Source organism: Siphateles boraxobius, unplaced genomic scaffold, assembly GCF_051911475.1.
Source record: "Siphateles boraxobius isolate OS27281-9 unplaced genomic scaffold, OSU_SipBor_1 119, whole genome shotgun sequence".
Classification (NCBI taxonomy): domain Eukaryota; kingdom Metazoa; phylum Chordata; class Actinopteri; order Cypriniformes; family Leuciscidae; genus Siphateles; species Siphateles boraxobius.
In genome coordinates, this window is record NW_027508721.1 from 1193954 (window position 1) to 1221947 (window position 27994).

At 42.1% G+C, this 27994-nt stretch overlaps 2 protein-coding genes across 5 annotated transcripts in view; one reads left to right on the forward strand and one right to left on the reverse strand.

Annotated features, from left to right (window-relative positions):
• fam184b (family with sequence similarity 184 member B) overlaps positions 1-17744 on the forward strand; it is a 49059-nt gene extending 31315 nt beyond the window's left edge. Inside the window, exons 11-19 of one of the 3 annotated variants that reach the window (XM_077203460.1) lie at positions 9561-9747; positions 10078-10284; positions 12063-12193; positions 12282-12445; positions 13777-13941; positions 14657-14765; positions 14857-14961; positions 15092-15348; positions 16946-17744. In XM_077203460.1, coding sequence (XP_077059575.1) covers positions 9561-9747; positions 10078-10284; positions 12063-12193; positions 12282-12445; positions 13777-13941; positions 14657-14765; positions 14857-14961; positions 15092-15348; positions 16946-17036 — 1416 coding nt within the window. In that variant the 3' untranslated portion in view covers positions 17037-17744. Of the gene's footprint in view, positions 1-9560; positions 9748-10067; positions 10285-12062; positions 12194-12281; positions 12446-13776; positions 13942-14656; positions 14766-14856; positions 14962-15091; positions 15349-16945 lie in introns of all 3 variants that reach the window. The other 2 variants (XM_077203451.1, XM_077203469.1) reach the window with 2 other exon arrangements.
• haspin (histone H3 associated protein kinase) lies at positions 17596-27579 on the reverse strand. Of its 2 annotated transcripts, XM_077203492.1 has the most exons (19): positions 27438-27568; positions 26573-26751; positions 26343-26447; positions 25854-26024; positions 25677-25764; positions 24968-25563; positions 24701-24851; positions 24059-24496; positions 23137-23308; positions 22747-22907; positions 21592-21777; positions 21282-21367; positions 21134-21196; positions 20882-20973; positions 20720-20799; positions 19848-19936; positions 19606-19748; positions 18040-18142; positions 17596-17940 (listed from the first exon to the last, which is right to left on the reverse strand). In XM_077203492.1, the coding sequence occupies exons 2-19, from the start codon at positions 26737-26739 to the stop codon at positions 17736-17738; spliced, it is 3096 nt and encodes a 1031-aa protein (XP_077059607.1). In that variant the 5' UTR covers positions 26740-26751; positions 27438-27568; the 3' UTR covers positions 17596-17735. The 2 variants fall into 2 exon arrangements, with proteins under 2 accessions (XP_077059607.1, XP_077059598.1); XM_077203483.1 differs by having other exon boundaries at positions 24059-24851; positions 27438-27579.
• Positions 27580-27994: the final 415 nt, after the last annotated feature.

Here is a 27994-nt window from a genome sequence, read left to right on the forward strand (position 1 = left end):
CCCGGCGTGCGCGAAGCACATGAGAAATTATTGGAGCGACCCGCTCGACTTCAAACACGGTCTCACGGGACTCGAGGTTAAGGACTTGGCGGCGCACGGTATGGGCGAACCTCCCACCGTCAAACCTTCCATCGCCAGGCACCTTAACCCCGCTCAGGGCGGGCTGCTCGCTCCCCCCAAGCCGGTCTTGCCCAACAAGATGGACCGTTTTGCTGCCTCCGTTCACCAGGCAGCTTATAAGTCCTCGGCCGTGGCTGTCAGGGCCCTTAACGTTTCTTCGCTCCTCTCAGCCTACCAGGCGGAGATCCTTGAAGAGTTAGGGCAACCATTGGAAAAGGGAAATCCTTCTGAAACCCTGTGGAAGGAGATCCTAACGGTGAACGACCTCGTCGCTCGGCAGGCCGTCCAAGCTTGCGGGCGCTCCATGGCGCTTTCCGTGGTCGGAGAGCGCGCGCTCTGGCTGAACCTGTCGGGACTCCCTGACAGTGAGAAACGGCGCATCGCGGGCGCGCCGGTGGAGCCCGGCCGGGCTCTCTTCGGCCCCGCCGTCGCACTGATGCAACAACGGTGTGACGATAAGAAAAAGGAGGATGAGGCCTTCAAGCTTTGCCTTCCTAGGAAGTCAGTCCCACGCCAGGCGCCCCCTGTGCGTTTGCCTAACCCACCGGCCACGGGACGACAGTTTCATCAGGGCAGAGAAAAGCCCCGCAACAAACCACCCCCTCGGCAACATAACCCAGCACCTACACACAAGCACTGGGGTAAGCCCGCTCCCGCCGCGGCCGCGGCCGGGAGACCTGCGAATTCCAACCCCACCGACTCGAAACGCAAGCGGCCTGCCTGATGTTCAGCCGATGGGGGCTTCGAGTCCATGTTCACGGGCCGCAAGCCCTTCGGACTCCCCTCCTCTTCTAGGACCCCCGTCCAAAAAACCAGGGGGTCCCGCGGATGGGTCAGCTCTCCGTGTGTAAACGAGACTGCCCAGCTCGTGTGTTCGAGAGATGTGTGTTTTCCCCCCACGTTCAGGGGGCCCTTTGTAAGGGAAAGTTTAAGCTCAGTGACACCACACTGCCCACACTCTGTTCCCCTCACTCTCTCAATAAAGGCTTCGGCCCCAGTGTTTGCCCAACACAAAACACACAAAACACAAAAAAATACGAATCAAATGAATTCGTTTCGGTGGGAAAACCTCTCTCCGCAGAGAGAATTCATCTCACTGCAGAGAGAGGAAATCCCTCCGAACCCCTGCATGTCGCCTCTAGTGTACCCACTAGATGGCGCCATTGCATCACAAATAAACCTGTCGGTCTCACACAGCTCCGCTCTGGCCCGAGCGGGAGCTCTCGCGAGTCACGAAGCGGCTTGGCGAACCGTTTCAGCTCCCGAGTGGGTGATGCGTACAGTAATGCAGGGTTACAGATTGCAATTCGCAGTAAAACCCCCGCATTTCAACGGCATTCTCTTTTCTCACACGGAAGAGAACGCCTCTCACATTCTGAAAGAGGAAATTTCATCTCTCTTAAACAAGGGAGCGATTCAGGTGGTACCTCCCAATCTGATGAACCAGGGTTTTTATTCCCGTTATTTTCTGGTCCCGAAAAAAGGCGGCTCTCTCCGCCCTATCTTGGACCTTCGAGTGTTGAACAAACATTTGAGGAAATACAATTTCAGAATGCTGACACAAGGCGCACTCGCCCGTGCCATAAAACAGAACGACTGGTTCACATCAGTCGATCTGAAAGATGCTTTCTTTCACATAAGCATCTATCCTCCGCACAGGAAGTTTCTTCGTTTCGCCTACCAGGGCATATGTTACGAATTCACAGTTCTTCCGTTTGGACTCAGTTTGAGTCCCCGGTCTTTCTGTCTGTGCGCGGAGGCGGGCTTAGCACCTCTGAGAATATCAGGTCTGAGAATCCTGACTTATATAGACGATTGGCTCATCATAGCCGAATCAAAGGAGAAGGTGTTGCAGGACACCGACCGTGTGCTCGCGCACATCACATCGCTCGGGTTTCAAGTGAATGTGAGCAAGAGCAATTTCACGCCCAGTCAGAATGTCATTTTCTTGGGCTTGGAGTTGAATTCGGTCTCCATGCGAGCGCGCCTCTCTCAAGAGCGCGTTCGCTCTCTGATGAACTGTCTGACGCAGTTCAGAGAAGAGGCGAAAGTGCAATATCGCACATGTCTCAGGCTACAGGGTCTCATGGCTTCATCCACCCAAGTTGTGCCATTGGGACTTCTGAGGATGAGGGCGTTCATGAAATGGGTCTTGTCACTACATTTCAGCCCGATTCGCGACCTTTGCCGCTCGGTAACAGTGACACGCGCCTGCTCGGCGACCTTGCGCCACTGGGAGAGCGAGAACTTTTACGCATGGGGAACCCCTCTGGGGGCGGTTACGATGCGGAAAGTTGTGACGACAGATGCGTCCTTGACAGGCTGGGGTGCCACCCAGGAGGGCAGAACGGTGAACGGTCTGTGGCCAAACAGACTACGTTCAGCACACATAAACTATTTAGAGCTTTTAACCATTTGGAAAGCTCTGAATCATTTTCTGCCTCGCCTGCAGGGACATCACGTTCTAGTACGGTGCGACAATACCACGGCTGTGGCTTATATCAACCGTCAGGGCGGCATGCGCTCGTCGAAACTCCACGCTCTAGCTTACAGGCTTTTGGTGTGGAGCAGACGGGTTTTCCTGTCGTTACGCGCAACTCACGTTCCGGGCATTCTGAACAGAGGTGCGGATCTGCTATCAAGGGGAAACCCAATCTACGGAGATTGGCGTCTTCACCCTCAGATAGTGGAAATGCTATGGATGAGATTCGGACGGGCGAGCGTAGATCTATTCGCCTCGCGCGAAAACTACCATTGTCCTATGTTCTTCTCTCTAAGGGACATGGACGCGCCCCTCGGGGTAGACGCACTGGCCCACCCATGGCCCAGAGTGCTCCTGTATGCTTTTCCTCCCCTGTGCCTGATAATTCCCTCATTGGCCAGGGTGAGAGAGCAGGGCCTGTCTCTCATTCTGATAGCACCCAGGTGGCCCAAGGCACCATGGCTGGCGGAGATAGTTCCTCTGTTATACGCCGAGCCGTGGCGCCTTCCCGTTCGCACGGATCTATTGTCCCAAGCCAACGGGGAGATTTACCACCCCCACCCGGACAGGGTGGCTCTCTGGGCCTGGCCCGTGAGAGGACGAACCTGAACGCACTTGGGCTTTCGCCGCGTGTGGTCGCCACTATTCAGAATGCCAGGGCCGTCTCTACACGGTCCTTATATGGCTGTAAGTGGCACGTGTTCGAAGGGTGGTGCGATGGGCGCGGTCTCACATCTTATCAGTGCTCAGTTCCTGATATTTTGTGTTTCCTTCAGGACCTCATGGAAAAAGGGAGGTCTTTTTCCACCATTAAGGTCTATTTGGCTGCGATTTCAGCCTGTCATGTGGGTTTTGAGGGCTCTACTGTCGGGCAGCACCCTCTAATCCGCAGATTTATGAAGGGTGCACGCCGCTCGTTGCCAGTCATCAGGAGAACTGTTCCGGAATGGGACCTCTCCATGGTGCTGGAAGCACTGTCTCAACATCCTTTTGAGCATGGGGAGTATTTCCCTTAAGCTGCTGTCCTTCAAGACAGCTTTGCTCTTGGCCTTGGCATCTGCCAAACGTGTCAGTGAGCTACATGCACTCTCGGTTCACCCCTCGTGCACTAAGTTCTCCCTCAGTGGAGATAAGGTTTCCCTTAAGCCTAACCCGGCCTTCATGCCGAAGTGCTTCCCTGCGTTCACTTCGGAGGTGTTGGAGCTGTCCGCTTTTCACCCTCCACCTTTTACCTCTCTGGAGGATCAGAGGCTGAATGCTTTGTGTCCAGTCCGTGCTTTACAGGCTTATATGACCAGGACCAGCGCTTTCCGGAAGAGCGACCAGCTCTTTGTTTCATGGGCCCCTCCGCACAGAGGGAGTCCCATATCGAAGCAACGCCTCTCACATTGGGTTGTGGGCGCTATAACTATGGCTTATGAAGCAAAGGGAGTGCAGCCCCCAAGGGGCATCAGAGCTCATTCCACAAGGGGCTTAGCCGCCTCTTGGGCTTTGTTTAGGGGAGTGTCACTGCAGGACATCTGCTCCGCTGCCAGTTGGGCTTCTCCTCATACCTTTGTGCGTTACTACCGGCTGGATGTCACCAGAACCTCGGTAGCACATTCGGTTTTAGGGGTTGGGTCTTCTTAGCTCTTCCCTGTACCCTGTTGAAACCAATAAGAGTGAATGGGCCGGCTGGTCATGTTCATTCTTGCCACCAAACATTTACTTCCCGTTATGGGTTTAGTTTATGTGCCTTGGTGGGTTGGGGGTACTTTCATGTATGTGTCTCATGCATGCTTCATGTCCTGCGTGTCCACAGCAGTCGGTGTGGCGTCACCTTTGCAGGTTCATGATTAATGGACGTGTCAGGCACCGCCTCCCCGAGGTGACCGTCTTTCTCTGGCTTTCAGAACCTCACTGTGAGTGTATTGGGCAATCGGGGAGCTGTCCATGTCTCTCCCATAGGTGGATCTCGAACACGAGATGATGAAAGAGAACAATAGGTTACTATCGTAACCCCGGTTCTCTGAAACATCGAGTGGAGAGATCCACCAGCTTTGCCCCGCTTGCTGCACGAGAAGCGAATATACTTACTGAGGAATAGCAGCGCGCCCAGATGTTATATGCCCTTAGGTGAGGGGGTGTGGCCTCACCTGGCATTGGCTGCGCGCTTCTGTCTGTCTAGCCAGACTTGGTGCAATTGGATGCTTCTGCAGAGGTCCGGTACGGATGCCCTTCCCATAGGTGGATCTCTCCACTCGATGTTTCAGAGAACCGGGGTTACGATAGTAACCTATTGTTTTGGCGGCAGGGATTTAAATCTTTAAAAATGTCTGGGATAAGAAAATCTAAAGAGTGGATGCACACCATCAGAAAGGATTTTTTCCCAAACTGGATTTAGCATCAGGAAAACCATGATCGCACTTCTGCAGGCCAGTTGGTTTTCCTCTGGACATTCTAAAACGCTTAACGTGAAAAAAGTTTTTAAAACGCTAGGGCACTTTTACATGGCTTAATTAATGTATAGTAGGCTACCTCATTAAGAAACCATACAATGTGCAGATAAGCAAATGAACCCAGAATATGAACGCAACGTGTTCCTCCTATAGAAAGTCACGTAAAGCATTTTCTTTATAATAACGGTTTTCAATGGGAGGAAAATTAGCGTTTAATTAAACGCGTTGCGTTCATATTCTGGGCTCATCTGCTTTTCTGTAGGCTATACAGTATGCTTGATTAATAAGGTGTGTATACAATTTGATCTTTTGATATAACTGTCTTAGGACATTAAGCCGTTAAACGTTTAACGTTAAACGTTCATGTTAAGTGTTTTAGAATGTATTTTATCCGCGCACACAATTTGAAAAGACTCAAACGGACACAGAGACACAGACAGAGTGAAAGACTAGATTTTTACAAGTGATTTCAAAAAATTTCAGCCGGTTCTAATTTGATTTTTGGATGCTGTGAACATGTTTAGATAAACTGTCACTCGAGTTCAGCGTTTATTGTTGTTTCTGCAGTTAAAAAGACAAGGTGGACCATTCTGGCTATACTTTCGATATTTTAATAATATCTTTATTTTTTATTTTTTTTATTGATCACTCAGGGTAATCTAATTTAACTATTTGTGGCTTGTGTTTTGAATGTATGTTCCCCTGCACTTTAGGCACTTTGCACACATTTGTTCTGCATCTTGTGACTTGTTTCAGAGTTATTTCATTTTTTTTTTTTTAGAAAGGTATATTCTGTTCTAATTTAATTCTGTAAATTAATTGTTGATTATTTTTCGGTGCATAGATGTTGCGCTCTGTAGGTACTTAGAGCCTGCTCGCACAGGCAATTTAGCCGATTTAATTTGATTTGAATGTGAAATGCAAATCCTGTCTGCAGTGTGGCCTTTCTGCAGTTATTTATGTTATTTCTTAGTTGTATTGATCCGAAATGTTTTTCTACATTTTTTTCTATATCTTTTTGTGATGCTCTGTACATCGCGGCTTTAAAATGTTAAAGCCCCGCCCCCTCCCCAACCCCACACTCGATTCGACTATTAGTCGACTATAGGGAAGACTTTACGTTCTGATTCGACTATGAAAATCCTTAGTCGGGGACACCCCTAATATATATATATATATATATATATATATACATTTGCAGCATTGGAAGGTGAGCTGACCTCTGGAATTGATGACTCGGCTGCGTTATCTCCTTCTGGGAGTGTAACGTTGACCGAGCCAGATCCAGAAATGTCAGCCATGCTGAAACAGGCCCCCAAGGCTGTTGGGCTCGAGTGGAATCTCCACCGTGTCCCGAACAGTCTTGGTTGGATGATTGGTATCTTGAGGCGGGCCGCGTTGGTTCTCAGCTCGCCGCCCCAGTGTCTTTCTTTCCCAAAGGGCATGGAGAGCTTACCAGGTCGTGGACAGCACCTTTCTCTGCCAGAAACTGCCTGAGTAGCTTCTCCCCCCTCACTATCCTTGACGGAGGAGCGGTGGTGGGTTATGAGGCTACCCTTCCAGTGGAGTTCGGCGATGTGGTGGAGAACTGCGCCTAACAATTCTCTGCCGCCCAAGCGCAGACATAGGCCATCTGGCACAGATGCCCCGGAAGCCCGCTGCTGCCCCGGAAGCCCGCTGCTGCCTCCACCCTAGGGGTCGAAGGTGCCGCTCCTGCTCCTGCTGGGCCTCCGCAGCACCCTCCACCCAGGCCTCAGCCTGTGTCAGATGCTGCCAATCCAGGTGGCAAACGTAAGGCCAAGTACCTGTGGTAGCTCTGGTTCTCTGCCCTGGTTTGCAGAAGCCTGGAAAGTGCTTCCAAACCGGTCCAGTCAGCTCCTCCATACCATCAGACTAGGCTGTACAATTCAGTTCACCCCCGGCGTCCGCCCAAGTTCAGCGCTGTTCATTACACTTCGGTGTTGAGCGAATGTGCCCTGTCATGCGCGCGGACATCGCACTCCTACTGGCGAAGGATGCGATTGAACCAGTTAAATCCAGGCTATATGAAGACCAGCTTCTATGGCTCGTACTCCGTTGTACCCAAGAAAGGAGGTGGGTTATGGCCAATCTCGGACCTGCAACTCTTGATTCGGGCCCTGTACAAGCCTCCATTCAAGCAAACAAAGAGATGCGTTTTCGAATGCTCCGTACCCGAGATTGGTCTGCAGCGTTCGACCTGAAGGACGCATACTTTTCAGGCCATCCTGTGTTTTTGCGTTTGAGGGTTCGAAGTCTCCGTACAAATCCTACCCTTCTAGTTCTACATAGCCAGTTGGGTCTTCAGGTCAGCTGGGAAAAGAGTAAACTCACCCATGGGCTGAGGATCTTTTTTTCCTGTAAGGAGCTGGACTCGTTCTAACACGGCTCACCACAGGAATGTATCTGGTCGGTGCTTTCAGAAGTAAGAAAGGGTCCCAGTGAAACCTTTTCAGAGGCTCCTGGGGCATATGGCAGACACAGCCGCAATGGCTTCCTCCATATGATGACCGCTTCAGCACTGGCTTCTGCTGAGCACCGGCAGAGTGGCTGGCAGTACACCTTGCTTTGAGACACCGCTGCTCAGGAAGCCTGTACTGGTCTGTACAAACAATGCGACTGTTGCGCTATTCTTCCCTTGCATGTTGCAACTCGCCCGCCACCTCCTCCTATGGGGTCAGAAGCTTCTGAGGTCGCTTCATTCCACTTACGGTTCTGGCCTGCTCAATCGTGCCACCGACAAGGCCTCATGACAGCTTATGCCCCAGGGAGACTGGAGACTCCATCCCCAGGGTTCCAGCTGTTCTGGGACCACTTTATATCCTCTTGGGACTTTTTTCTGGTGCTACTGCACTGCAGAGACCTTCCCTTGAGCCACTACAGGCAGCTGAGTTAAAAACCTGTTTTTAAAAGAACAGTTCTCCTGCTTGTTTGGCCTCTAACAAGAGGGTAGGGGACCTTCACGCATTTTCGGTCGACGAATCGTCCCTGGAATTCAGGCCGGCCAACTCTCACGATATTCTGAGACCCCTGCCTGGATATGTTCCCAAGGTTCCTACTTCTCCCTTGAAAATGGGACGAGGTGGTGAGCCTGCAAGCGCTGCCCCAGAGGAGGCAGACCCAGCCCTGGCTTTTCTCTGCCCTTTCCGCTCCTTGCGGTTATAACTGGACAGAATGCAAAGCCTCAGGACCTCAGAACACCTATTGTCTGTTATGGAGACAAGCAGAAAGGGAAGGCTGTTTCCAAGCAGAGGTTTGCCCACTGCATAGTGGTTGCCATCATCTTGGTGTGTTATCCCAAGGTGCATGTGCCCTCCTGGGTAGTGAGCTCCTCCAAAGAGAGAGTATAGCTCCTGTCTAGACGTTGAGTGCCTCACTGACAGATGCTTTAGATCTGCGGGCTGGGCGACACCTATCACATACACTAGAAAAATAGCCTACATGTCGACCACTGCTTCCTGTGGGCTCCCTTCTCATGAAGCAAGTTTCACTGTAAGCCCTGTTCGAAGTGTCGGTTTGCTGCGCCATTCTCTCCTATGGACTGGATATGTGGGCAATTCTTACCTTTAGCCAAACCCTGTCGAATTCCTCCATACCCTTCGGCTATGGATGTGACGGAGCGTCGAAAGCCAGGCCTGTTACGCGTATGCAACTGGTGGAACCTGTGTTAGGCTGGTTCCATATGTTGCTATCCCTGCGGCGATCCCATATGTGTATTCATCCACGGTACGGCTCCCTGCAGCGACCCCATGTCTTCCCTTGGCAGAGCCAAGTTGAGTCTCCCCCCTGTTATAGGCTGGAGCCACCCCAGTGACATTCCATATGTTGTACTGCCTGGTAATCCACCCAGTCCGTGTGTGTATCCTCCACACGTTACCTCCCTACGGGCAGGATGTGGCTTCTGCAGCGTATTCCTTTCCAGCGAAAGAGAATGCTTTCCCAGTGGGCTTGTGGAACAGCAGTGACTTCCCTGGCCTAAGGCCTGTCCCATGACCGCCTCAAATAATGCGGGGGGATCAGAAGGCTTTTGTCTAGACACTGGAAGGTGGCAGCTCTAGTGGCGTTTTAATTGGGATCCTAATTAGTCGACACGTCGACTATGTCGAACGTGAGCGACTGAAAGGGAATGTCTCGGTTACGTATGTAACCCTCGTTCCCTGAAGGAGGGAACAGACATGTAGTCCCGTCGCCACTATTGCTGGACCACCGCTGCTGGCTCGGCTCCTCAGCAAAAAACAACTGGTGCGTGCATCCACTTCCGTATTTATACCCGCGCCACGGAGCGAAGTGTTAGATGCAGATCGCGCACATCAATTTGCATTGGCTCGTTGTAACAGTACTCGAAGATGACAAGCTCCCTAAGCGTGATCCCAATCAGTCGACACGTTGACTACGTCTCCGTTCCCTTTTTCAGGGAACGAAGGTTACATACGTAACCGAGACGTTTTCTCAGACAGTCAGACCCATCATTCACACATTATTTTCTCCATCTCTGTATGTAGTTGGAGGAGAGGAGAGCACTCTCTGAGAAGTTGGAAGGAGAGAGAGAGAGACGTTACGCCAATGGAGAGATGGAAAGAATGAAGCAAGAGATCCAAAAGACAAGAGATATGAACAGTTCACTCAGATCTCAGCTTCACTCCACCATTCAGGAGAAAGAGAGACTGATAAGGCAGCAGTTACAGGTGCGTATACACTAGTGATGTCAGAATATTAAAATAATTCTCATGATTAATAATATAATTATCATCATTATTATAACAGAGATTTACGTTAAAGGGGTTTCCATTCATTGGAACACAAAAGAGGACGTTTTGAAAAATGCCTATGTTTTTTTGTTTTCTTTTTCTGTATAATCAAAGTAAATGGGGTCTAATGATGTTTTGGACCCCATTGACTGATATTGTGTGGACAAAAACAGTTGGAATTATGACAGAACACAAATACAACTGTGGAAAGAACTCTTCATGTTGTTAATTTTGTGTTGTCTTTGTATCTGTGTACTGTAGGTGGTAAAAGAGGAAGATGAGGATGAGGAGGATGGAAAGGCTACAGGAGAGAGGGAAGAGGAGAGGGAGAAGGGGAGGTGGCGTGAAAGAGAGGAGGAGTTGTTGCGTGTGGAGAGGTTAAATCACCAGCGTGCTGTTCAGGCCCTGGAAACACAAGCCAATGAAGAACTTCAGTCAGAGAGACAACGCTTACTCACTCAGCACAAACTACAGCTGGGTAACCATCACACCTCATTCAGAATGTTTTTTGCAAACCTCAAAGTTAAATTTTGGTATAAAACTTACTGAGAGAGAGTCTATCACACCAAAGGAACAAGAACAATCTTTTTTATATCAAGCAAAACAGTGCCTATTGGCCTAAAGCTCTGGTTCTGGTTCTCATTCAGGGAGCTGGTACCCACTTATCACACTACAGAGGAGGCCCCAAGATTAGCTTGAAATTAAGGTTTAAAATAAGAAAAAACAGCTAAAAATCTAGATGTAAGCTGAAATCGTATTTCTTATTTTAATTTGTTCTCTTAACACCTGCTATTTTTATTTAAGAACCAGGGTTCTCATTATCTTAGACAACTGGAATATACTGTATGAGAGATTTTTGAAAGAACTTTGAGTTCTAGATGTAGAAAAGTCTTGAAATTCTTGAAAAGTCTTTTTAAATCTTAAGTCATATTATACATAGTTGCTATGTAGGCTGCTTCCGAAAACTTTGGCAGTGATTTGTTGCCTCGCTGCCTTATCAGGCAATAACTTTGCAGGCAGCGTTTGCGCATTAAGGTGCCTCACTCAATTTGATTTTGGACAGATTTCGGAGGCAGCGTAAACGTTTAATGATCTACAGCAAAGTGGAGAATGGAAAAAGCAGGATTATGGCATATAAAAGGAAGTGAAGGATACATCCAATCTGCCTTGAAAAATCGATCAGATGTATCTCAGAAGACATGAAGGCTACGTTCAGACTGTCAGTCCAAATCCGATTATTTGTATATCCGATTGGAATTTCATCTAAAATTATTGACGTCCACGCTGTGTATCGCAACTGTTCAGGTCCAATTTGTGTGTCCATACCACCCTTTTGTTTTCTGGAATATCTGCATTGGTTTCTTTGGCAATGATGTTGCGTTGGTAGGAAACATGACAATGGCTGCGTCCGAAAACTTAGGCAGCTGACTTGTTGCCATGCTACCCTATCATGCAATGACTTTGCAGGCAGCGTCTCCGCACGGAGGTATCTTATGAAACTGATTTCAGACAGACTTCTGAGGCAGCGTAACGGTTTAATGATCTACAGCAAAATAGAACGGGCTTGAAACTAAGTGAATATTTAATTACTACAATAGTAGTTTCTCGATAGAAATGACATCATAAGTGGAAAACATTGATCAAAAATGTATATTTATGCACAAACTTACGACCAGCCACAACTTTCAGATGCCATTTTTATTATCTGGGATATCAAAGGCAGTGAAGGATACATCAATGATGCCTTCAAAAACCGATCAGATGAAGGTATCTTAGGAGACAAAAAGTGAAGCTAACATTGGATTCGGACAATAATATTCCCATAGCTCTACACTCTCACTTTACCAGAGTATATGTGAATGTTAATTAGAAAATGATGTGCCTGTCAACAATAACAACAACAACAAAACTGCTGTGATAATGTGAAATGTTTATAAAACAAGTTTGTGTGAAAAAATAATAGTATTCCTTAAAATGAATTGATGATCATGCATTGCATTTTGCACAACAGCACCATCTTGTGCCACGACTCCTAAAGTAGAGCAGGACTAAAGACGGCACATACCTTTGTAAGCATGTCTGATCTAATGTATCTATCGTGTGTGTGTGTGTGTGTGTGTGTGTGTGTGTGTGTGTGTGTGTGTGTGTGTGTGTGTGTGTGTGTGTGTGTGTGTGTGTGTGTGTGTGTGTGTGTGTGTGTGTGTGTGTGTGTCTGTCTGTGTGTGTGTGTGTGTGTGTGTGTGTGTGTGTGTGTAGACAAGCAGAAGGCAGAGCTGACCCAGCAGCACACAGAGTGGGTGAGACAGGTCACCCAGAGACACATGCAGCAGATCGAAGACCTTCAGAACGAAATACACACACACACACAAATGATGGCCCTGCAGCAGGTACACACACAACCCAAACACACACACACACACCATTACACTGTTTCAAGGGGTGCATCACTTCTCTCTCTCCCCGCCTCCTCCTCAGGATCTGAAGCAGCAAAACCGCTTACAGTCACTAGAGAGACAGCTGGATGAGAAGAGCAGTGAGGTTCAGGAGCTAAAGAGAGAGAACGAAGATCTGAAAGAACGGATAAGTGCAATGAGTGCACAAAGAGAGGAGCAAAATGACCACAATCATAAACTCAAGAGGTCAGTACCAAGATGACAACAAGTAAAATCACACACAGAAGGTCAGTAACAAGATGACCTCAAACACACACACAACGACAGGAGGTCAATAACAAGATAACCACAAGCATACTCACACAGCAGTCAGTGATGAGAACTGATTGTTGCCTGTCTGCAAAGAATCTTGTCCACATTGCTGCTTATTCGGTTGGAGAACTGCTTATTTATTCCCATTTCCACTGAAAATGGATTTGGAACTGTTCCATACATTTTACACTACAGAAAATCAGCTCTTCACAAAGTTCAGCTAAAGATAAAAATTCTGTCATCAATTACTCACCCGCATGTCATTCAAAAACTGAAACGACTTCCGTTCATCTTCCATTGACCACGTATGTACGTTGATCAGTGTTCATATGTGGATAAAAGCCTTAATTAAATCTGATCATCATATAAAGCGATTGAGTCTCTTCAGGAGACTTGGATTAAAACTATCGATTCATATGGATTTCTTTAACAATGTATTAATTAAACATCAAAATATTAGTGGAATGGCCATTCAATGGAGGGACAGAAATCACTCAGGTTTTATTAAAAGTATCTTAACTTGTGTTTCAAAGATGAACAAAAGTTTGATGGGTTTGGAACAATATGATGTAACAAAATAATGACAGAATTTTCATAGTTGGGTAAACTATGCCTTTGAACCTGCTGGTGTCAAACCTGGAAACACTACCATGAATGTCCTCATCAAGTTATGTTTCCTGAACAATAACAACTTGGCCTGGCAAAACTTGGGCACTCTACACTTGAAGCATGGGATGCAGAGATAAGATGTGAATTCCGTAGATCTTGTTGATGTGTACGTCGCTTTGCACAGTGGCTCTAGGCAGTTTCTGTCCGTTATCCTGTTATTATCTAAAATAACATGATTTTATTTAATTAAATGCAATTTTGAATTGATTTAAATTAATTTTATTTGAAAACTACTGGCTGTTTCATCATGGCATAAAGAAGCTGAATTAAATTACCTGGATTTAAACCTGTTTCAAAACTCGCAGGACTTGTAAATAAAGTTCATAGGCAGGGTATGTACTGTAGTAACACTTACATAATTGTTCGCTCAGCCAGTTATGAGTTTGCAGATCTGCCAGCTGAGCACCTGCTCTACCCACAAACACCTGCACGTTTTTGGTGGAAAAGTGATTTTAAATAGAACAAAGATGCCTGAACGTGAATGACCAACTTAATTTTTTCGTGATATTTAGGGGCGCGTAAATATAATATCTGATACAGCTCTGCGTGCAAAGCAGAAAATTTGTGATGTTGATGTATTTGTATCTGACTTGCAGTTTCCCAGAGGAACGAGATGAAGCTGGGAAAGCGGATGGGTCGGATCATAGGAATAGCATGGAGAGAGTGAAGAGAGAGCACAGAATGGAGATCCAGACCATAATATCAGACTTCAGCTCCGCCCAAACACGATTACAGGCCCGCATAGTTGCCTTGGAAACAGAGTACCTACTCCTCCCACATCAATAATGCAAAACGCAAACCATACTTACATACAGAATTAACCCAAGCATGACCATATATGACGATGGCTCGACTAGGATTTTCTACAGATTTCTACAGAATTTGTCAAAGTTTCACACTGCACCTTTAATGCCAATTTATTAAATATAATGGCTAATTTGATAATAATTTTAGCTATAAAATAGTAGTACCTGTGACCTGTCCATTTAACACATTTTACTATATTTTACCACGCCTAACAGCATCACATTACAGACTCATTATTGCTGATGTGAAAAAGTGCTGCTATAACTTGTACAAATACAGTACTAATACAAATACAAGGTTCTGTTCAATATAATCTATATTAGAATGTCATATTATGTAAGTCTTTATGTAAGTATGACAGTGTTTTAATGCCAAATTAAAATCTAAAATAGGATTTAAAGGACATAATTTTTGTGAACATTCATAAAATGAGAAGAATAAAGATGTAATATTGAATGAATAAAGTAGAATAATGCTACATCTTTATTCTTGTGTAAGTCCTATTTTGAGATTATTCTTGAAACATTTTTTTATTCTTGAGCTTTTTTTTCTCTGGTATTTTTTACTAAAACACAGTTGTATTCAAGCCATATATTTAATATATTAATGTTATTGTTTCATTTATTTAATCTTTGTATTCTGTTTTGTGCTTGTATTTTATGTTTGTAGGTTGAGAGAAAGGGAAGAAAGAGGAAAGAGAAGAGTAGAAGACCTGCACACCATTGCTAAACTACAGGACAAGCTAAGCGAGAGAGACCAACTCATCAAAAGTCTAGTGGTTAGACACGCATGTACACATGGGAGACACAGGATACTCATACCCTTGTGTCTCTTCATCTCTCTTGAATTCATTTCTCTTTCTATTTCAGGAGGACCTCCACCAGCTATCCCAGCATCCAACTCTCTGCAGCGATGAAATATTGAAGCCTTATGACTCCAGGACACAAGCAGGAACCCTCACACCTACTATGAAGGTAGCACACATACACACTGCTCCAAACCCCACACAACACTGAATTTCAAAAAAACTATTCATCAAGTATCACATAATAACTGAGAGGATGTTTATTGAAGCTCAGGATTTAATCTGTCTTCTGCATATAGAAAAAGGGGGTTGAGGAAACTAGCATCCCGAACCTCTGCTCATATGATGGGGGGTCACCCAAGGCCAAATGCTCACCAGTTATTGAGCGTGGATTACCCAGCGTGGAACAGAGCGGGCGAGGGACCCCCCTAACAAGGACACACACCCCCACCTCCCCTCATACTGAACACAGAGCCTCTATCAGACATAGCCGCCCACCTTCACAAGAGGTGCGACATCAGCCCCAGCTTAAAATGAACTACAACCAGCACATCAGGTAATCTCCCGCATACCAGCAGTCCTAGATCTAACTAGCCAATCCTGAACGTAATCTACTTTGCTTTTTAAAAACCTTTTTGAGGTAGATTAATACATATCTCAACATATGAAGTTAGTTCTTATTGAGAATTATTAATGGCTATTTAATTTCATGAAAATGCCAAATCCATTATGTGATGAATAATATGCAATTATGTAGACTCATTTATCCAAAGCGACCTACAATGCATTCAAAATATACGTCATCAGTGCATACATTCACCGGGTATCGAACTCATGACCTCAGCGTTGTTAGCACTATGCCTTGCTGTTTGAGCTACAGGAATGGCATACTTAAACAGTTGCTTTTATTAAAACTTAAAGATTCTCTGTATGTAGTGCCTTTTCTATTGCAAGGAAAAGCACCTCATATTGAATGTAAAACGGATGGAAATTGCCTACAAAATAATTATTTTTGTTTGTGTGTAATTCAGGTTAGTCAAGTCAAATATATTTATATAGCGGTTTTCACAATACAGATTGTATCAAAGCTGCTTCACAGTATCAATCAAAACAACTTAACAATGTTTGTTTATTACTGGAAAAAAAAGACATTCAAGTTTGGTAGAGCTAATCAATGGTATGATTGGTTAATTAATTTGAATATCCCCAACTGAGCAAGCCAAAGGCAACAGAGGTTAGCTAGGTCTGTGACATAATACATCCCAATAACCATTCAAAACCTATTATTAACTAAAACTATAAAAATCATTTTTTTAAAGCTAAAAACATATTACTAAAACTTTGGTAACACTTTATTTAATGGTGACATAGTTACACGTTACTACATGAACATAGTAGTAACAGTAGATTATGCATAATTACAAGTAACTAAACCAAACTCTAACTATATAGTAAGTACTTGTAGTTAATTAATATTACTCAGTACTTACAATGTGACATCACCTTAAAATAGTGTAACCAAAACTTACACTAAAATTAAAACTTAGAGTATATGCCAAAATAGTCAAATACTTTGTTTTAGAGTCTCTATTTAATTTGTATGCCTTTTGTACAATACAAGTAGCAGCATTGAACTTTTCCACAGTAAAAAAGTGAACTTACCAACCATTATAAAATAAAAGTAGGGAACAGCTAACTACAGTATATTGGCAAAAATGTGCAGTACACAACAGCAGTAACTTACAATAAAAAAAAAACTTGTAAAGCAATTATTAATCTCAGATCATGTTAATTTTAACATTTACAAATACATATTAAAATCCAAAGTTGTTATTTAATGGACCCGAACTGACATGAACTAACAATGATCTGTTGTATTTTTATTAACTAACGTTAACAGAGAATAATAAACACGGTAACAAATTTGTTGCATTAAGTTAATACATTAACTTACGTTAACTAATGGGACCTTATTGTTAAGTGTTACCAATTACATGTATGTTAAAAATTAGGTGCATATATTTTAACCTAGTCTTGACGTAAAAAAAAAAGAAAAGTTAACACTTAATTTCCTGGTTCAGTGTTAAAGCCTTTTTTTTCCCTCCCACGATGTCATATCTACATTTCTAGTTCTAATCTTGTGCTTGTTTCAGGACTCCTGCTGAACAGAGGGTTATTGAAACGGGGCCTGATGGACAAGACCCTCAAAAACAGGAGTGGTTCACCAAATATTTCTCATTTTGAGGTCCCACTGAACATTTGGCTGTATCCATCCCAACATATTGAGAACAGGATCACCAAAGTCATAATTACACTCAACTGCAAGCTAAACACCAAATAAGCTTTTCTACAGGTCACATCTCACTATTATCCTGTTCAACAAAATGCAGCACAGACCCAATGTCTTAAATTCTTAGAAAAATAAAGAGATTATGCATTCGGTCATAAACAATGAAGGACAACAGGACACTAAGGTCATAGAGAGAGTGGACATATCAAAGAGCTGAAAGAAGAGAATGTTCCTGTGTAGAGGCTTCCTCCGTTGATGCTTCATGTGTGGTCTCTCCCAGCAAATGGATGTATCAAGGTCTAAAAGAAAAAAAATATGTACAGTTCTGCACCAAATCCTACATGGACCTCTATTAGTTAATAAAATGAACTGCCAAGTTTGGATTGCTGGAAATATGGTGTGGAATGTTGAGACTTCTCTTAAACAAAAAAATGCAAGAATAGCTGGTTTCGCCATACTATGCCAAAACTCTAACCATCTCCAGATAATTAATGAGTATCAATAAATTACATATTTTTGTTTTTTAAATTGCATGATAGCCACTTTTCTTTATTTGTTTTTAATATCCTTTTTTATAGAACATTTGACTTGCCCTGGACTGGTAAATCTAAATATACAGGTATATATATATATTGTGTTAATTAAAACAAGTTTCACTGAAAGAATGTGCAGTTCATAAGAGCTTCTGTAGCTGATGGATAATTCAGGATCTCCGACTGGAAAGATTTGAGGGCACTCTTCAGTGTCTTCTGCTGGTTGGACTTGGCTTTGTTCTTGTAGTTCATACACAAAAGCTTATCAGACAGATAGTGCAGCCACAACACATTGGAATGGGGATTATACATGGACCAGCAGTTACTGAGAAACAGAGAATGAAAAAAGAACAATGAGAATAATCAATCCTTCATTTAGAATGAAAATTTTAAATATTTTTCTGTCTGAGGCTGAAGCACTCACTTGTTTTCTTTCTTCATTAGGCGGTAGACTTCAAACTGGTAATCTCCCTGTCCCATAAACAACTCTTCATCAGAAGAGATATCGCATGACACTGTCAGTCCATCTGAGAGAGAGAAAAGTGTTTAAGCATTTAGAACATTTTACAATTCACGTGTATCAGTTTTACTACATTTTTAACTCTTGTACCAAGAGTAAAAGTTGCTAATTTTGACTAAGTGAATTTCTCTTAAAGGATGCAATCATATATTTTCAACCAGTTTTTGTGTTGTTACAATGACTGTAGTATGTTCACGGATAATCCTACAAATGTGTACTCTCTCTCCATGTTACAGTCACCAAGACATTTTATTTGTCGGCAAGTCCGGCATGCAGTTAACTGGAAGAAAAAGTACATATTGCTCATTTAAATATACTACCAGTACCAACATTGTAACAGTACAAAGCTGGGGGGGGAGGGGTTTGGTGTGACTGGCTTTAGGCAATGCTGTCTTGCATGCGCTTCATGAGGCACACACACAGACTAGAACACACGCGCAAGGTCTCTCGCTCTCTCCCTTTCTATAACTCCGGGTCTGTTTTTATACCTAAATTTATACCTAAAACAAAGCGGAGGTCTCTCCATAATTCAAACGCTCTGCCGATGTTGATCCGTGTTTTCGTCCGAAGTTGATCTGATTCACGTTTGGCCTGACGAGCTTCAGCAGATAAAACTTTTTTTATATATATATATTTATGTGGAGTTTGTGTTGGAGTCTGTGTTGTGCTGGAGGCAGGTCGTTTTTTTCTCGGGAGCGCACATGCACGTCACATCTGATGGATTTCGCGGTAAATCCGACCCGGAGCCTTCACATAGAAATAGGAATACTGGCCTTCAGATGTAATAGCAAAACCCGACAAGTGGATCATTGTAATGTGTGATTACAACCCCTTCACACACAGGCAATTAAAAAAAGGATTCATTTTAGAAGAATAGCTACATATAGCACCTTTAACGACTTAAATATTTATTTCTATCTCACATTATAGTATAGTATGGCTTCATATAGTATACCTCACCTCCCCTCTAAACATTTTCTCATCGAATCTACACGATTCACATAGGTCACCTATTTTGTTTTCAAAACGGCGAATTTCACCGAAAGGTTAGTGATTTTCATGTATGCTAATGGCTAGCTAGTTTGGGACCAAATATTGATTTGAAGTTAATTTATGGGAAATGTATGTTTATTTAAAAAAAAATTATTGGAATGGTTGGGATGGTTTAGCTTTACAAATGCAAATCAACAACATTCATAAAAATAAAAGGTAATAAAAATCTCATTTAACATTCAAACCGTTAATTGAATCTCAAAATAAAGGATTATTTTAATTGTTAGTTGTAGTTGCAGTTGAGAAGGTCAAGGAAGGCCTCTGAAGTCACCATTTTAAGAGTAAGGCTAGGGGGATACATGTTAAATTAATAGTTCATAAACATGGGATTTGCAACTAACACCTTAAAAACAATTTATGAGAGTGAAACATATTTGTGCCAAAAGAAGTGAGAAAAGCGTTTTGCATTGGACTGACCGATTTCCAGGCGTGAGAGCGAGTAGTCAATAATATTGACATGAACCCCTCGAGTCTCTATGGAATGCACCGTTCCATTCAGAATGAACTCATTGTGCTTGTGCTTAACATTCTTCACCAGGATGTTCCCCCAATGAAGATCTCTGAAACATCAACACACACCACTTAGATCAGCTTACACGTAAATGCATACAAATTTCTGTATATGCTGTCAATTTAAATTTCAGCTTCAAACTTGTTACCTGTGTTCAAAGCACAGGGCTTGCTCAGCTACAGCCAAAGCTGCCGTGACTTGATGAAGAACACTCTTGGCCTGGGCCATGGAAGTTAGCTGCAATGGTACACACAAACAAACTTTTAAGTTGTCATAATGATACAATATAGCTAGAAGTATATGGACAATCGCTTCTAATTAACAGGTTTAGATATTACATTGATTCTTAAAGGAAAATTGTTATCGTTTACTCATCCTTGTGCCATTCCAAACCGTAAGATTTTTGTTGTTCGTCAAAACAGAAATTAACATATTTGTGCCAGTCCACCAAAACTTTTTTGAACACAAAGTTCATAAAAACATCAAATATGGTAAAAGGAAGCTCAACTATCTTTTACTGATGTGCGAGAACCAGTGAGGTTTGTTTTCATGCCTCACTCAAGCACATTTGAGCTTATGCAAGATCTAATGAGGTTTGTTCTCGTGCATTAAGCAAATAAGGTTAAGCTTCAGTTTACCATATTTGATGTGCTCTGCATATGTGCGTTGATCACAAGTTATTGTCTCTTAAAAAGATTTGGTTTAAATTACTCAATTCATATGAATTTCTTTATCCTTTTTGAACTTTTGGTGGAATGGACTTTCAGTGGTTTCATTAAAAATATCTTAATTTGTGTTTCGAAAATTAAAGCAAGTTATATGAGTGACAATGTTAATTTTTTGGTGAAATAACTCAAAATCAATTTGTGTTAAACCATACAATGACAAAAGCATCAGCGAGGTCAGTCACTAAAGTGAAGGGGCCTGAATTCACCCCAAAGGTGTTCAGTGGACTTCAGGCTTTATAGAATACCTGGAATAGACAAACCTGTATAAATATGGAAACCTGTGCGCGAGTACCTTTCCATTAATGTTCTCTAGATCACTCCCTCCAAACTCAAACTCCAGGATTAAAAACAGCTGCTCGTCATCAAAGAAATCTGTGCCAACAGAAGCAATACATTAATGGTCATTAAATATAAAACTATTTAAAGACATAAATGGTTTACACATTTAGCTTACCAGGTCTGTCATTTTCTGATCCCTTCTGACGGTCAAACTTGTCCCAGGCTTTGAGCAGAGCTTCAGGATAACGTCCACGGACACAATGTAAACTAAAAAGTAAACGAATCATTCACCAAAGGCAAAATTATAGGAAAACGATTTATTTCGAAACAATGTCTTGATGTGTGCATTCTTACAAATATAACATGCAAACTTCCAATCACCTCGTTTTACACTAAGCTATAAAAAACCGAAAAAGTAGAAGCATACTTGTTGAGCCCAATGAAACCATCTGTCTTGTTAATCTCCTTTAGGTTAAGACTGCTCAGCTCTCTGTAGGAACATTGAAGATGTGTTGAATATTTACACACCATTCATTCAAATGTACAACATATTTGAGATATGCCAGAGATCCTACTTGGAAATGATGATTTCATGGAGGATTTCACAAAATGCTTTCTGGTGTTCACCGTTGACCTGCTGACTGCCTTCTACTGGGATGATCTATAGAAATGACATTTAAACATCACTTCAGTCATTTTTGTATGTTTAAGAAACAATTCTGTTTACAAATCAGTGACTAAAAATCCAGTTACATATATAGATATACATATAAGTTCAAAATGTATTTGAAATATTATGTGTTTGCATTAAGTTACCCTGTGATGTGTAACAGTTAATAGTATGCTTCTACAATGTAATTGTATATGGATAAATTGAGCACATACTTTGAGAGCGACGGTCTCATTGGAATCGTTTATAGTTGAGAAGACCTCTCCAAATGTGCCTTCGCCAATCTTGTTACAGTGCTTCATGCGAGCTGGAGGGATACAGTCACTAAAGGAAAGTGGGCCGCTCTGCTGACATTCCTGATAGACTTTTTCTGCATCGCTGATATCCTCATCATATGAAGTCTGGAACACAAACCCAGAGTAAAAAAAATGGGAGAAAAGAGACATCATAGAGATTAGCTGTAATAGAGAAATAACTGGAATGAACAGACATGAATTATCTGAGAAAGTAACTTGGAAAAAAAGCAATTATATTATAACCGTACATTATTCTATTTTACTTATAACACTTAAAGGAATAGTTAACTTCAAACTGAAAATTCTGTCATCATTTACTCCCCCTCAAGTTGTTTCAAACCTAAAAAAAATTAATTTCTTTCTTCTGCTGAACACGAAAGATGATATTTTGAAGAATGTCAGTAACCAAACAGTTGATGGACCCCATTCACTTCCATAGGAAAAAAAATACTATGGAGGTCAATGGGGTCCATCAACTGCTTGGTTACTCACATTCTTCAAAATATCTTCTTTTGCTTTCAACAGAAGAAAAATTCATACAGGTTTGAAACAACTTGAGGGTGAGTAAATGATGACAGGATTTTCATTTTGAAGTGAATAAATCCTTTAACATACAAAAGCATGCAATTACATTAAAAAATATCCATTCTGTGTGTGTAAATGTATATACATCGTGAACAAAAAAATTAAACAAATAATTTTTAAAAAAAATGGAAGCTTGTTTCTGCCACAGAATAAAAAAAATTAAAAAGGTATCGGACTTTTTCTCACATATCAGACTTTTTCTTAGAATTGCAAGATTATATCTCGTAATTATGAGGGGAAAAAATCTTTTTTTTTTCATTCCATGGTGGAATCAACCAAAATTATACATTATGAACCAAACTTAATTCTCTTTTGAGACAAATGCAAAACTAAAAGAAATCAAATTAATTCAGCATTTCTGAAATATGAATGAAGCACAGAAACTGTATATATTTATTAGGGATACAGTTCCTTGAATTAAAGGAGACGTTTATTCAAATAATTGTTCATTAGATTTAAGGAGTGAAACAAATATCTCTGTCTCTTTACCATGGGGGTGTTCATGGTGGACCGGAGCATGCGTAAAGGTGTGACTCTGGATGGTGTGAAGAGAGGGGAAGCAAACAGGTCTAGACTGGTGGTGTCAGCTGGAAAACCAGAGCCTGGGGACTTCAGATGAGACTGTGCCAAGCGCCGTGGGGTCGGAAATGCTGCAGAACACACATTTATACATAACATTGTAAGAGAGGTGAGAAGAACTAAGGCCATTTTAAATGTTTTCAAAGTTTTTTAAGGGAGAGGTAACAGAACAAAGGTGGCACTAAAAATCAACCATCATGAACCATTCTCAATTATGCAAACTTTGGCCAGTTTGGTATATGAATCAAAGACCTTTTGTTTGTGTCTGCTGGCTTTATCTGGTCTGCTGTAAACACATACCAGTTTTCTTCTTATGTAGGGACAGTGCTGCCTTTAGTCGGCCCCAGGAGTGTGTCGTGAGTGTGTCAGGAGTGAAGTTGGCCAGGATGGAGGAGAGATTCATTTGTGCCATTCTGATAGGTGTCACAGCCAGACCAATCCCACTGGTGCCCTGCAGCCAGCCACATGTTTCCTGCATGAACGCACAGAAAAAAGACAAGCAGCTGAAACATTTGGTTACAATTAATTGTTTCTGCAAAACAATGGCATTTTCCTTCCCCCTGAAAAAAAACACCCTGCAGAATTGAAAGTCAAAATACTTTTAGATTTCATTTACTAAATACAAACACACACCCTGTGGTGTAGGGGTGACTTACATACTAATAAAAACACTGAATCTCAAAGAGGAAGAGCATATTTCTGGGTAGTCAGATGTTGGTCTGGGATAAATAAATAAATGTTGCTTATTGTATTATAATAATAATGCCCATATAAGTATTCATAAAATAAGAGAGACATATAAGATTAATTAAGTTGACAAAAATTGCATAAAGCTATGGTTACACAATTAATAATGGTCTGTAGGCTTAACATTAGTGTGATTAATATATTGATGAAATAACGAAATAATTATTTTAAAAAAAGGTGAATACTAAAAATACATTCCTCTTGACTATGCATACATTTTGTAATAAAGATTTGAAATAAGCAATTCCAAATTGAATTCCAAATGGGATGCAGGAACATATTATGAGTAAATGGTTTAAGTACGAAAAAATGTATAAAGTGGATTGCTGTGAACTATATTCCAGTGAAAGACAATTATACATACATAAACAGTTTTAATTACTTCTCAAAGAATGCGAGAAAATGAATATTGTAAAAGTAAATATTATAGCAAAATAATAAGCACATGAATGTATTCTTGACAATGATAACTGACCGCTGCATAAGTGTCTGCTCCAGCAGATAACATGCTGCACCCAGAACTGTAGTCTCCTGACACAGCCTTTGTTCGTCCTTCCTTTTTCCTCCGTTTTTCATTGAACTCTCCAGGACCCCTCTTTGACCAACGGCTGACATTCAGTCCACTCACACAAACTTTACGACCCGTCCCTGTACCAGCACCTGTGCGTTCCTTAGGCGCAGCAGGCGGTCGTGTTTTGCTATGAGATGCAGAGGCAGGTGGAGAGACTGGAGGCTGTTGGAATGATCCAGACAAGTGTCGAACAACCGCTTCAGCATTACTGGGAGTCCTGTGATTTATTGGACTGTTTGGGAGATCATTCCCTGTCCCCTTAAAAGGTGGAGAGCTGGCAATTTCCCTGCGATTGATGGGCAGTATGTATGGCGAGTCAGCGCTGGGAGCTTTTGTTGCCCCCTGGTGGACAAAAGGATACGCAACCAAGTCAAGACGGGGAATGCAGACAGTGAGGGAAGATAACAGACATTCAGCTTTAAGACGGTCAAGAAGGGACAGATTTGAGCAAATTGCTTCAGCTGAAGAAGAAGTGTTAAGAGACTTAGAGGAGGAGATATAGAGGGACAGTTTGGATAGTGAAGAGCAGCTGGATGATGCAGTTACATAGTTTTGGCTGTTCTGTCTATTTGCCATTAAGGACTCCAAACAGTTTGAGGCAATCTTCTCTTCTCGTTTCCTGCTGCAGCTTTGCGCCGACAGATGGTCTGAGACATCTATTCTTTCGAGCGCTAAGGGTACATCCACTGTGCGACATCTATATCAACATAGACAGAAATGAATTGGAACTTTTTATTCAAATAAAAACGGGACAATTTATACATTCATTTTTTACAACATTTCTATCTCTGTAAATTAGCAGCCATTATTCACCTCTCCTTCAGGTCCTCTGCTAAGGATTCTAGGTGTGACCGGGTTAACACACATCCAAAACCTCTGTTTGCCTGTGCAGACGTGGCCTCTGCTTCAGATCTCTCTTTTCTCTGATCCCTCTCTCCATACCCAGCTCTCTCCTCCACAACTGCATCCTCTTCACTCTCCACTCTCTCTCCAGAGGAGATGTCTGGGTTTGGGAGCTGCTGGCTTTTCTCTCGTGGGGTGTGGTCACACTCTTTAACATTCTTCAAACTATGAGCGCTGTTGTTGTTTTCAATAGGCTGGTGAAGTTCATCAAAGCTGAGGGAGGAGATCTCACTGATGGAGGGCTCCGGTAAGATTTGGGGCTTTCTGCAGACCAGTGATGGGGTGCTGGACAGCAGGGGACGTTTACTTGGAAACTGCTGGTCATCACTATCATTGAAAGAGACCTCAGCCAGAGCCGCACAGTTCTGTGTGCGTTTGCGGTTCTTGTTAGCAGCATGATTATTTGAGTCACGGTGTTGCATGTAGAACGGCTTCTTGCGCTTGTTTTGGGAGAACAAAGGGAGGAAATCATCTGAGGAATTTAGCGTGCGGTGAAGAACAACAGACTAGGTGAAAAGAGAAGAAGGGGAGAAGCAAAAACACTGATTTTGACAATGACAATCCATCAACATTTTCTCATGTTACACAAAAAAAAAAAAAAAAAAATACTGTTACTTACAGTTTGCTTAGTTCGGATGGGCGGTTGCAGTCTTTTGCGATGAGTGACAAACCTGCCCAAATGGGGAGGGTCTAACACTTTCTTGGAACTACAGAGACACAAACCATTTCACTCATAAGGACTCAAGCAACAGTTACGACATTCGGATTTTTTTACAAAATGTATAATAAACCTTACCCAGCACATTCATCAGCAGACGTTTTTGCATGGACTTTCTTCATCGTAAACGACTCATCATCATTTTCACTGCTGTTGCTGAGTATTAATTGTTTATATATTTTAGCCTTATTTCTTGTTCGAGTCTTTCTCATAGCTGTAGTCCTTACTGGTTTTGCATTTGTCTTATTTCTGCAGAGAAACAGCCATACAGAACAGTGAAGGAAAATATTACTGTTCAGTCCATTTTTAATGGGTTTTAGAATCTTCAATAAGTCAAATAAGATTAGAGGTTAAATTCAAGGAACATTAACTGTGTTTCAAAAAAGGTAAAAATAAATAAATAAATGGAATATTGCAGTTCTGTAATGCTAGCCTAATTCATTAAACATCATTGGAAGTTGACAAAACTTTGCAGTCAAATAACATTCTCTGTGAGGACATTTCATTTGTTCCGCTCAAAGTGAGTAAAATATGTGTTCTGGTGTGGCATTTTGTCTCAGTCCTGACCTGAATGGTGAGGTTGGAGCACAGTTTTCCTCATCACTTATGTTCTCCTTTATAGCAGTCATGCCTTTGCTCTTAGCAGGGCGAGAGGCTGTTTCTCTTCTTCTCCTTAGAACAGAGAAAGGAATGATAAACTGGCATGGATAATAACAGCTTGACTCTAAAAAAGTCAAACATCAGTTTTGTAATATAAAATGGCAATGAAATTGAATAAGTGGGTGAGCATGTTTTACCGTTTCTTGGGCTTCGTCACCTCTGGTATGGACTGATCTGATGAAGGAGTGCTTGAAAAAGAGAAGGCTGCTTTCTTCAGGTCAGGGGAAAACCAAGGCTCCACCTTTCGCATTCGTTTACTGTATGTCTTGATAAACACCGGCCCATTTTTTCCTCTTGCGTTCATCTTGGATCTTTACTACAGTGTATAATTATTAAAATATTATTAATATTATATAAGAATGTAGACCCAACATAACTCTTTTTAGAACCTGTAAAAGTAGAGCAAATGATAGCAACGGCAAGGTCATGGTTTTGAATGAAACCCCTTTGCTATGCTAATGAGCATATAATTGTGAAGACAACAAAATGTTTCATTTGTAAAACTTCATTTCCCAGTCCATAACCTTTGCAAAATCTGTATTTGCATCTTATATTTTATTGTAATTTTGATTTGACTTACTGGACAGTAACGTTAACCTTTACAGATGGAGATGATTTAACATCTCTTAATGTCAATAAAAATTTAAGTAGCATTATTTGACTGACTACAAGAAATGTTTTAGACTTATTTGTATTGTATATTTCCTAGATAATTGTATACGTTATGAATCTGCTTATTATTCTAAAAATCTCCTGACATAGTTTGTATACGAATATTAAAAAAACAGCAAACAAACAAAAGAAAACCTAACAACCAAAACCAGTAGACAATAAACATAAAACCTGTCACTGTTCTCGATTCTCGAAAACACTAAAAGTAACACGAAAGACTGAATAACGTTAGCAGCTAACACACAGCTACACGGGCAAACCAGTTAAGTTACGGGAAACCAATGCGCATATTTTAAAAATGAAAAGCGTTATGTTGACAACTGAATTTACCTCGATCTGTTATCGACATGCAGATCCCTTCTCGAGACTACTTAATAACTCTATTAGTATAATTAAAAAATAAAAAGTCTTCTATTACAGAAACAATGAACAGTACCAATCACCATGATAATAAACCGCTCGCATTCAAACTGAGAAGAGTCGCTGATTGGGTTTTCATCTTCTTCGTGTTTAATGGCCGCTCACTCATTTGGAACATGACCTCCACCTAGTGTTCATTGGCAGCTGTGGCGCCAGATCGGTTTACGACACACAATTTTTCTTTGCTTGTAGTGTTTTGTAAAACTGAAGGACACAAGAAAGACCCTACTCATTTCTGAGGATGATGTACACATAGTTGCTGAGAGGACAGACACTCTCATTTCTACTTCATATCCTATCACAAGTTATGAAATTATATGAATAATTAGAACTTTTTCAAAACAATCATGTTGCAATTTCAAACCATCCATTTTGACAGTTGTTTCAACAGAGTTGTGTCTCAGGGGATGCTCCCTTGTGAGGTTTATTTGTTTGTTTGTTTGTTTGTTTGTTTATTTATTTATTTT

What these genes read in the sequence shown, in the direction of transcription:
- haspin (XM_077203483.1), bottom strand. Translation starts at nt 26,739, where the DNA reads ATGAACGCAAGAGGAAAAAATGGGCCGGTGTTTATCAAGACATACAGT. An exon ending in GTGACGAAGCCCAAGAAACG is followed by an intron (nt 26,448 to 26,572) that starts GTAAAACATGCT and finishes CTCTGTTCTAAG; the next exon opens with GAGAAGAAGAGAAACAGCCT. An exon ending in GCTCCAACCTCACCATTCAG is followed by an intron (nt 26,025 to 26,342) that starts GTCAGGACTGAG and finishes GTTTCTCTGCAG; the next exon opens with AAATAAGACAAATGCAAAAC.